This window comes from Myotis lucifugus, unplaced genomic scaffold, assembly GCF_000147115.1.
Source record: "Myotis lucifugus unplaced genomic scaffold, Myoluc2.0 scaffold_725, whole genome shotgun sequence".
NCBI classification, from domain to species: Eukaryota; Metazoa; Chordata; class Mammalia; order Chiroptera; family Vespertilionidae; genus Myotis; species Myotis lucifugus.
In genome coordinates this window covers 281967-293486 of record NW_005871773.1, presented here as the reverse complement: position 1 = coordinate 293486, position 11520 = coordinate 281967, and the positions used below count along the sequence as shown (strand labels likewise).

At 45.9% G+C, this 11520-nt stretch overlaps 1 protein-coding gene and 1 pseudogene across 1 annotated transcript; one reads left to right on the top strand and one right to left on the bottom strand.

Moving 5' to 3' along the window:
• Positions 1 to 4931: 4931 nt before the first annotated feature.
• On the top strand, positions 4932 to 5270 carry LOC102427926 (T-cell leukemia/lymphoma protein 1A-like). The gene has a single exon (XM_006105791.1). It carries the CDS (start codon positions 4932 to 4934, stop codon positions 5268 to 5270), a length of 339 nt encoding a protein of 112 aa, XP_006105853.1.
• A 4241-nt stretch (positions 5271 to 9511) lies between these two features.
• LOC102427604 lies at positions 9512 to 9850 on the bottom strand (annotated as a pseudogene).
• Positions 9851 to 11520: the final 1670 nt, after the last annotated feature.

The window sequence follows — 11520 nt, the reverse complement described above, 5'->3', positions numbered from 1 at the left end:
AAAAAAATAGTCATGGCACAGTAAAGTAGAGCATTGAGTCAATCAATATAATAAATGGCTAATATGCAAATAGACCAAACGGCAGAATGACTGGTCTCTATGACACCCACTGACCACTGGGGGCAGATGCTCATGGCAGGAGGGGTCCACTGGTAGTCAGTACAATCCCACAGTGCGAGCACCACTAAGCCAAAAGCCAGGCTCACAGCTGCTGAGCACAGTGGGGTGGTGGAATCCTCCAAGGCAGCACTATAGCGGGCCTAAGTTGGCAGTTGGACATCCCTCAAGGGGTCCCAGACTGGGAGAGGCTGCAGGGTTGGCAGAGGGACATCCCTGATTGCATAAATTTTGTGCACTGATCCTCTTGTAATATTATCATAACTGTGTATGGTGTCAGATGGGTATGAGATTAATTGCATGATTTCTTAGTCCATTACATCATGTCTAATCATTGGGGTGTACCCCTGAAATGAACCAAATGTTCTATGTAAACTGTCATTTAAAAAATGATTTAAAAATTCTATCAAACTGTTACCTTCATAAAGTCATATTTCCCATTAAGTACGTTTTGTACAATTTGTTCAAGGAAAGAGATCTAAAGTTAAAAAGAAAGAAAAGTTGAGATTTATAAATTTGCAAAATAAACCAAAGGCAATCACAAACACAACAGTAAAAACCATAAATATTAAAGCCGAGGTCAAATAAGTTTGGAGACCCCATCCCCTGCCTATCGATTTTAGGACTGAAGTAGCGAGTGGCTCTCAGAAGCTGTGGCTGTTGCTCCTTGGACCACTGAGGGGTCATGGCCGAGCTCCCCTCGAAGGTGCACCTCACCTCACACCCCATCTACCTGGATATCCGTGGGCCTTCGCTGTATGAGGATGAGAACCAGCGCACATGGCTGCATATCGTCATGGAGACAGGAGGTGTCCTGCAAGTACAGTTGTGCCAGGTCGACTACCCCAGTGGGCCTAACACATTCACCACCATCCAGCTGAGCTCGAGCACCATGCCTTCCTGGTGGGCGCTCCACCTTGGCATCCAGTACCTGGACTCCATGGGCCGGTTCTGGCGCATCGTGCACCACGTCAAGGAGAATAGCGTGGAGAAAATGACCCTTGAGCTGATGGAAGACTCGTAGGACATGTGATGGGGTTCCTGGATCTTGCCATCCTGAGCCCCTGTCCTGCTGGCCTGCCAGAGGGACGTGTATAGTTCTGTTCACCTTTTTACTAAGCTCTGCTTTTCTATCTTCCACCCCCTCGGTACAAGGGTGCATTGATGTCTCTCTCTCTCTCTCTCTTGCTCTTTCTTCTTCTTCTTCTTCTTCTTCTTCTTCTTCTTCTTCTTCTTCTTCTTCTTCTTCTTCTTCTTCTTCTTCTTCTTCTTCTTCTTCTTCTTTTCTTCTTCTTCTTCTTCTTCTTCTTCTTCTTCTTCTTCTTCTTCTTCTTCTTCTTCTTTTCTTCTTCTCCTTTCTCTCTGTCTCTCTCTGTCTCTCTCCCTCTCTCTCAAATCAATAAAAGAATTTTGAGCCAAGCTGGTGTTTCTCAGTGGTTGATGGATGACCTATGAATCCAGAGGTCACGGTTCAATTCCTGGTCAGGGCACAGACAAGAATTAACCAATGAGCGCTAGCTTTTTTGGCTCAGTGGATAGAGGGTGGGACTGTGGACTCTGGAAAGTCCCAGGTTTGATTCTTGTCAAGGGACGATGCTCTGGTTGTGGGCTCTATCGCAAGTATGGGGCGTTCGGGAGGCACCTGATGTATGATTCTCTCTCATCATTGATGTTTCTCGCTCCCTTCCTGTAAGAAATCAATCCTATATAATAAAAGCATAATATGCTAAGTGTCCAGTCGACCAGTCATCTGTTCAACCAATAAAAGCATAATATGCAAATGATATACTAAGGTTGCTCAACTTCTCGTTATGACATGCATTGACCACCAGGAACAAGACATTCAGATTGGTAGGTCAGCTTGCTCTGGGGTCTGGCTGGTCAGAACTGATTGAGACATGCTGGACACACCGTGCAGCCCTCCCATGGTCCCTCCCTAGCTGGCCAACCTCCCGTGTCCCTCCTGAGACCTAATGGGACACCGGTGAGGTGCCTTGGCCTGGCCTGTGCCCTTTCGTAATCTAGGCCACCACCGGGGATGTCAGAGAGCCAGTTTCGGCCGATCCCCACAGGCAAGGTGGAGGCACCACATTGGTGCACGAATTCGTGCACCGGGCCTCTTGTAAAAATATATTAAACAGAGAAAGACAAGAAAAAGACCTTGAAAAAGACATTGAAAAAATAATATGCAAGTATTGGATCCAGATTAAATGCATATTGTTTTAAAACAGTTTATTCTTTTTTTTTGGTTTAACATACCAGTTGGGAAATCCATTTAAATGTGAACTAGCCCCTGAGCTGGTTTGGCTCAGTGGATAGAGTGTCGGCCTTTTTTTTCAAATATATTTTTATTGATCTCAGAGAGGAAGGGAGAGGGAGAGAGTTAGAAACATCCATGATGAGAGAATCATGGATCAGCCGCCTCTTGCAAGTCCCTCACTGGGGATCAAACCCACAACCTGGGTATGTGCCCTTGACAGGGAATCAAACCCGGGACCCTTCAGTTTGCAGGCCGACACTCTATCCACTGAGCCAAACTGGCTAGGGGAAATTTGACTTTTTGAAATGGTGGAAACATCTTGAAGAAGAACGAAGAATCTCAGCATTCATGTCACAGTGGGAATTACAACTCACCTCCCCATTCTTTCCACATTGCTCTTGTAAATACAGACTCTGACTAATAATGAAGCTTGTAGATAAACAGCATGTTTGTATAAGAATCCTAGGAACTAATTTTACAAGATATGAACTCTGACCCTCCCAATTCTGGGAGATTTGCTGACCTTCAACCTTAGAACCAGGAGGACAAAGGCTAGGATGATGCACACTGGATTGTCACCTGACCACTTGCAAGATCCTTATCAGATTGGACTGTGCCTGTCGGCAAGTAGAGAACTTCTCAAGCCCCGCCCCCTGACCTCTTTGCTCTGTTTGGCCTCTCCCTCCTTATAAAAGCCTCTGCCTGCACTGAGATGTGCAGATGGTTTTGGAGACGAGCTTCACCCATCTTCTCAGATTGCCAATACCTGATTTAATCTCTTTCCTTCCTCACCACCACCTGTCTCAAGGGACTGGTTTCTGGGGTGTGAGTCAGGGGAACCTTGTTTTTTCTGGACACATTCCTGATACATGGACTCCTTGGAACAGATGTATCATGGCCATGTTCTTCCTTCTGCAGGTGACAGGGGGAAGCAGAGACTGGTCACAGAGGAAAGGAGTGAAAAACGGTGCTTTGCCTTCAGAGCAAGAAGAACAGGTAAGAAAAAGGTGGATGGGAGGAGAAGGAGTAGTAGGAGGAGAAAGGATTGGGGATGTAGTCTGATATGAGGGAGGAATTTGGACTTTGTGGACTGAAGTGAGTTTAGCAGAAAAACTTTACAGCTCTTGCCAAGAGCATGGCTGAGGTTTGGGGAAGGGAGAGGTCATTCTATAAGTGATGTCATGAGACCTCAGGAATCCTACTCGTGTTTTTCCTGTCCTTTTGCTTCCTGTTTGCCTGATGAGGTATCACAGGTATCTGTCTATCCCTGAATATTTTGGTCTTGCCTCTCTCACCAGCACTTGACAAGCAAGACCACTGTTAAGAAGCCCCCCTGGATGCAGACATTAGCCTGGTTCTTCTGCCAGCTGTTAAAGGTAAAGCATATTATTCGCACAGGGTGGGTTGTTCTATGGTTTGTGAGTTTCCTCTGCGATGATCAGTAAGGAGGTGGTGGTGTCAGGACAAAAAGAAAAGTTGAACCAACTACAAAGTTTTACTTAAGAAAAAAAGAAAATAAAGAAAAGAAATGAAAAGAGCCCAGCTGGCTGGCTCAGTTGTATAGCTTAAAGCTAGGAACCAGGAGATGTTGATTTGATTCCCAGTCATGGCACATGCCCGTGTTACAGTCTTGATGCCCAGTAGGAGCATGCAGGAGTTAACCAATCCATGATTCTCTGTCATCATTGACCTTTCTCTTTCTCTCCCTCTCCGTTCCTCTCTGAAATCAGTAAAACTATATGAAAAAGACGAAAGAATAGTCATGGCACAGTAAAGTAGAGCATTGAGGCAATCGTACATAATACAAGGCTAATATGCAAATAGACCAATCGGCAGCACGACTGGTTGCTATAACACACACTGACCACAGGGGCAGATGCTCATGGCAGGAGCTGTCCTCGGGTGGTCAGTGCGCTGCCACAGGGAGAGCGCTACTCAGCCAAATCCTGGCTCCCAGCTGCCAATCACAGGGCTTGGGGAGAACCCCACGGCAGCACTAAAGCGGGCCTAAGCCATCAGTTGGACATCATCATGGCATCACGGAGTGAGAGAGGCTGCAGGGCTGACTGAGGTACGCCCCCCCAAGTCCATGAATTTAGTGCACTGAGCCTCTAGTAATATTACAATAACTGTGTATGGTTTCAGATGGGTATGAGATTAATTTCATGATTTCTTAGTCCATTATATCATGTCTAATCATTGGGGTGTACCCCTGAAATGAACCCAATTTTCTATGCCAATTGTCATTTAAAAAAATTTTTTTAAACATTCTATAGGACCATGTTACCTTCACAGAGACATATTTTACTTCAAGTATGTTTTGTACCATTTGTTCTAGAACAGGGATCTAAAGCTAAAAAGAAAGAAAAGTTGAGATTTATAAGTTTAAAAAATATACCAAAGGCAACCACAAACACAGCCGTAAAAACCATTCAGATAAAAGCCGAGGTAAAATGCATTTGGAGACCCTATCCCCTGTCTTTTGATACCAGGACCGAAGTAGCGAGAGGCTCTGAGAAGCTGTGGCTGTTTCTCCTTGGAACGGGCAGGGGTCATGGCCGAGCTCCCGTCAAAGGTGCACCTCAACTCGCACCCCATCTGCCTGATGATCCATGGGCCCTCGGTGTACGTGGATGATAAGCAGCGCACATGGCTGCATCTCGTCATGGAGACAGGAGGTGTCCTGCAAGTACAGTTGCGCCAGGAAGACATCCCCTGTGGGCATATCGCACTCACCACCAGCCCACAGACCTCGAGCACCAGGCCTTTTATGTTGATCCTCTACGCTGGCAGCCAGTACGTGGACTCCATGTACCGGTTCTGGCGTATCGTGAACCACATCAAGGAGGAAGGAGTGGAGGAAATGATGCTTGAGCTGATAGACAACTCGTAGGACATGTGATGGGGTCCCTGGCTCTTGTCAACCTAAGCCCCAGTCCTGCTGGCCTGCTGGTGGGATGTGTATAGTTCTGTTCACAATTTTAATAAGCTTTGCTGTTTTATCTGCCACCCTCTGGGTGCGAGGGCATGTTGATGTCTCTCTCTCTCTCTCTCTCTCTTTCTCTCTCTCTCTCTCTTCTTGTTCTTGTTTTTGTGCTTCTTCTTCTTCCTTCTTTTTCCTCTCTCTCTGTCTCTTTGTCTCGCTGTCTCTCTCTGTCTCTCTCCCTCTCTCTCAAATCAATAAAAGCATTTTGAGCCAAGCTGGTGTTTCTCAGTGGTTGAGGGATGACCTATGAACCTGGAGATCATGGTTCGATTCTTGGTCAGGGCATAGAAAAGAATTAACCAATGAGCCTTAACTTGTTTGGCTCAGTGGATAGAGGGTTGGACTGTGGATTCTGTGAGGTCCCACGTTCGATTCTGGTCAAGGGCAAATGCTCTGGTTGTGGGCTTGATCCCAAGTAGGGGGCAAAGTTTTAATTAAGAAAAAAAGAAAAGGAAAGAAGAAAAGAAAAGAAAAGAAAAGAAAAGAAAAGAAAAGAAAAGAAAAGAAAAGAAAAGTATCTGGCTGGCATGGCTCAGTTGTTTAGCTTAAACCTAGGAACCAGGAGATGTCTATTTGATTCCCAGTCATGGCACATGCCGGGGTTACAGTCTTGATCCCAAGTAGGGGGCATGCAAGAGGCAACCAATCCGTTATTCTCTGTCATCATTGATCTTTCTTTCTCTCCCTCTCCTTTCCTCTCTGAAAGCAGTAAAACTATGTGAAAAAAATGAAAGAATAGTCATGGCACAGAAAAGTAGAGCATTGAGTCAATGCAATCCTATAAAATAAAAGGCTAATATGCAAATTGACCAAATGGAAGAACAACTGGTCCTTATGACACACACTGACCACCTGGGGAAGATATTCATGGCAGGAGCTGTCTACTGGTAGTCAGTGCACTCCCACAGGGGAGCGCCGCTTAGCCAAAAGCCAGGCGAACAGCTGCCAAGCACACGTGTTGGTAGGAGCCTCCACGGAAGCACTAAAGCGGGTCTAAGCCGTCAGTTAGACATTCCTCAAGGGTTTCCAGACTGGGAGCGGCCCCAGGCTTAGCTGAGGGACCTCCCAGAGTGCATAGATTTTTGAGCACTGAGCCTCTAGTAATATTATAACTGTGTATGGTGTCACATGGGTATGAGACTAATTGCATGATTTCTTAGTCCATTATATAAAGTCTAATCCTTGTGGTGTATCCCTGAAATGAACCTATTGTTCTATGTTAACTGTAATTTAAAAAATATTTTTAAAATTCCATAGGATCATGTTACCTTCATAGAGTTATATTTTACACGAAGTACGTTTTGTACAGGTTGTTTGAGAAGAGAGATCTAAAGCTAAAGAGAAAGAAAAGTTGAGATTTATAAATTTGCAAAATAAACCAAAGGCAACCACAAACACAACCGTAGAAACCATAAAGATAAAAGACGAGGTAAAATGCATTTGGAGACCCCATCCCCTCTCTTTCGATACCGGGACTGAAGTAGCGAGAGGCTCTGAGAAGCTGTGGCTGTTGCTCCTTGGACCACGGAGGGGTCATGGCCGAGCTCCTGTAGAAGGTGCACCTCATCTCGCACCTGGTCCGCCTGAGGTGTGGGACCTCGTGCTATGAGGATGAGAATGATCACACATGGTTTCACCTCATCATTGACACAGAAGATGTCCTGCAAGTACGGTTGCACCAGGAAGACATCCCCAGTGAGGATATCAAAGTCACCCCCAGCCCTCTGACCTCGAGCACCATGCCTTTGATGTGGACGCTCCACTCTTGCAGCCAGTAAGTGGACCACATGTCCCGGTTCTGGCGCATCGTGCACCACCTCAAGGTGGATGGAGTGGAGGAAAGGATCATTAAGCTGATGGAAGACTCATAGGACACATGATAGGGTCCTGGCTCTTGTCAACCTGAGCCCTAGTCCTGCTGGCCTGCTGGTGGGACGTGTATAGTTCTGTTCACCTTTTTACTAAGCTCCGTTGTTCTATCTGCAACCCCCTGGTGTGAGGGCACATTGATCTCTCTCTCTCTCTCTCTTTCTCTCTCTCTCTTCTCGTTCTTATTCTTCTTATTGTTGTTCTTCTTGTTCTTCTTATTCTTGTTCTCTTTCTTCTTCTTCTTCTTCTTCTTCTTCTTCTTCTTCTTCTTCTTCTTCTTCTTCTTCTTCTCCTTTCTCTCTCTCGCCCTCTCTGTCTCTTTGTCTCTGTGTATCTCTCTGTCTCTCTTCCTCTCTCTCAGATCAATAAAAGCATTTTGAGCCAAGCTGGTGTTTCTCAGTGGTTGAGGAACAACTTACGAACCCGGAGGTCACGGTTCAATTCCTGGTCAGGGCACAGACAAGAATTAACCAATGAACCCTTGCTTGTTTGGTTCGGTGGATAGAGGGTTGGACTGTGGACTCTGGAAAGTTGCAGGTTCAATTCTGGTCAAGGGCACACACTCTGGTTGTGGGATCGATCCCCAGGAGGGGGTGTGCAGGAGGCACCTGATGTATGATTCTCTCTCATCATTGATGTCTCTCGCTCCCTTCCTTTATGAAATCAATCCTATATAATAAAAGCCTAATATGCTAAGTGTCATGTCGACCGGTCAATGTTCAACCAATCAAAGCATAATATGCAAAAGATATACTAAGGCTGCTCAACTGCTCACTATGACATGCTTTGACCACCAGGGACAAGACATTCAGACTGGAGGGTCAGCTTGTTGCTGGAGTCTGGCTGATGGGGACTGAGTGAGACATGCTGGACACACCCTGGAGCCCTCACATGGTCCCTTCCCAGCTGCCTAACCTCCCGTGTCCCTTCCCAGGCCTAATGGTGCAACAGTGGGGTCCCTTGACCTGGCCTGTGGCCTCTCATAATCTGGGATACCTCAGGGGATGTCGGAGAGCCAGTTTCGGCCCGATCCCACAGGTCAGGATGAGGCATCGCACTGGTGAATGAATTTGTGCACCGGGCCTCTAGTAAAAATATAGTAAACAGAGAATGACAAAGAAAAAGTTCTTAAGCTTGAAAATATTAGCCCAGCCCTGGTAGACAAGGCTCGAAGACATCACTGGAAATATTTTTCATTTCAATGACCAGCGTTCTCATTGTTTGATCTCCTGAGGTTCGTCAACCAATACTACCCTCTGCAAAAAGGACACGAATATTTGGGGGAATTCGTGCACCAGTGTGGTGCCCCGGCCTGGCTTACAGAGATCTGCCAAAACTGGCTCTCTGACATTTCCCGAGGGGTCCCAGATTGTGATAGGGCACAGGCCAGGCCAAGGCACCCCACTGTTGCCACATTAGGTCTGTGGAGGGACACGGGAGGTTGGCCAGCTGGGAAGGGACCATAGGAGGGCTCCAGAGTGTGTCCAGCATTTCTCACTCAGTCCCGATCAGCCAGCACCCAACAGCAAGCTGTCCTACCAGTCTGAATGTCTTGTCCCTGTTGGTCAATGGATGTCATAGTGAGCAGTTGAGCAACGTTAGTATATCATTTGCATATTATGCTTTGATTGGTTGAATAGATGACCAGTCGACTGGACACTTAGCATATGATGCTTTTATTAAATAGGATTGATTTCATACAGGAAGGGAGTGAGAAATATCAATGATGAGAGAGAATCATTCATCGGGTGCCTCCTGCATGCCCCCTACTTGGGATCGAGCCCACAACCAGAGCATGTGCCCTTGAACAGAATCGCACCTGGGACCTTCCAGAGTCCACAGTCCAACCCTCTATCCATGAGCCAAAATAGCTAGGGCTCATTGGTTAATTCTTGTCTGTGCCCTGACAAAGAATCAAACCGTGACCTCCGGGTAGACAGGTCGTCCCTGAACCACTGAGATACATTAGCTTGGCTCAATATGCTTTTACTGATTATAGGGAGAGGAAGAGAGACAGAGAAACACAAAGAGTCAGAGAGAAATGAGATGAGAAGAAGAAGAAGAAGAAGAACAAGAAAAGAGAGAGATGAGAGAGAGAGAGAGAGGGAGAGAGAGAGAGAGAGAGAGAGAGAGAGAGATCAATGTGCCCTCGCACCCAGGGGGTGGCAGATAGAACTACAGAGCTTATTAAAAAGCTGAAGAGAACTATACACATCCCACCAGCAGGCCAGCAGGACCGGGGCTCAGGTTGACAAGAGCCAGGGACCCTATCATATGTCCTACGAGTCTTCCATCAGCTCAAGTATCATTTCCTCCACACAATTCTCCTTGACGTGGTGCACGATGCACCAGAACCGGCACATGGTGTCCAGGTACTGGTCGCCAGGGTACAGCGTCCACAGCAAAGGGATGGTGCTCGAGGTCAGCGAGCTGGTGGTGAGTGCGATATGGCCACTTGGGATGTCTACCTGGAGAAAACGTACTTTCAAGACACCTACCGTGTCCATGACGATATTCAGCCACATGCCCTGGTTCTCATCCTCATACAACAAGGGCCCACAGATACTCAGGTAGATGGGGTGGGAGGTGAGGTGAATGGTCGATGGGAGCTCCGCCATGTCCCCTCTGTGGTCCAATGAGCAACAGCCACAGCTTCTCAGAGCCTCTCGCTTTTCCGTCTTGGTATCGAAAGACAGGGGATGGGGTCTCCAAACGCATTTTGCGTCGGGTTTCATCTTTATGGTTTTTACGGTTGTGTTTGTCTTTGCCTTTGGTTTATTTTGCAAGTTTATACATATCAACTTTTCTTTCTTTTTTAGCTTTAGATCTCTCTTCTTGAAAAACCTGTACAAAACATACTTAAGGTAAAAAATGACTCTATGAAGGTAACGTGGTCCTATGGAAATTTAAAAACATTTTTTACATGACAGTTGACATAGAACATGAGGGTCATTTCAGGGGTACACCCCAATGATTAGACATTATATAATGGACTAAGAAATCATGCAATCAATCTCATGCCCCTCTGACACCATACACAGTTATTATAATATTACTAGAGGCTCAGTGCATAAAAATCTATGCACTCTGGAGGGTCCCTCCGCCAACCTTGGGGCTTCTACCAGTCCGGGACCCCTTGAGGGATTTCCAACTGACGGCTAAGGCCCGCTTTAGTGCTGTCGTGGAGGCTCCCACCAATCCCTATGATTGGCAGCTGGGAGCCTGGCTTTTAGCTTATGGGCACTCCACCTGTGGGAGTGCACTGACTACCAGTAGACAGCTCCTGACATAAACATCTGCCCCCACTGGTCAGTGTGTGTCATAGTGAGCAGTTGTTCTGCCATTTGGTCAATTTGTATATTAGCCTTTCATTATATAGGATTGCATTGACTCAATGCTCTACTCTTCTGTGCCATGACTATACTTTCGTGTTTTTTTTCCACATAGTTTTACCGATTTCATGGAGGAAGGGAGAGGGAGAGAATGTGAAAGATCAATGATGACAGAGAATCATGGATTGTTTGCCTCCTGCATGCCCCCTACTGAGGATCAAGACAGTAACCCAGGCATGTTCCCTGACAGGGAATCGTATCGATTTCTCATGGTTCCTAGGTTTAAGCTAAACAACTGAGCCACTTTGGCCGGTCTCTTTACTCTTCTTTTCTTTTCTTTTCTTTTCTTTTCTTTTCTTTTCTTTTCTTTTCTTTTCTTTCCTTTTCTCTTTTTTTCTTTTCTTTTCTTCTTTTCTTTTCTTTTCTTTTCTTTTCTTTTCTTTTCTTTTGTTTTCTTTTCTTTTCTTTTGTTTTCTTTTCTTTTCTTCTCTTTTCTGTTTCTTTTCTTAATTAAAACTTAGTAGTTGGTTCAAGTTTTCTTTCTGTCCTGACAACCCCACCTTCTTTCTGATCATCTCAGAGGGAACTCACAAACCATAGAACAACCCACCCCATGCAAATAATATGCAAATAATATGCTTTACCTTTAACAGCTGATACAGGAACAAAGCTAATGTCAGCATCCACGTGGGCTTCTTAACAATGGTCTTGCTTCTCAGGTGCTGTTTAGAGAGGTCGAATCAAAATATTCAGGGACAGACATTTACCTGGGATAGCTGATCGGGCAAACGGGAAGCAACGTGACAGGTGAAAGAGCACATAGGATTCCTGAGGTCTCATAAAATCACTTATAGAATGATCTCTCCCTTCCCCAAACCTCAACCATGTTCTCGGCAAAAGCTTTATGGTTTTGCTGCTAAACTCACTGCACTCCACAAAGCCCAAATTCCTTCCTC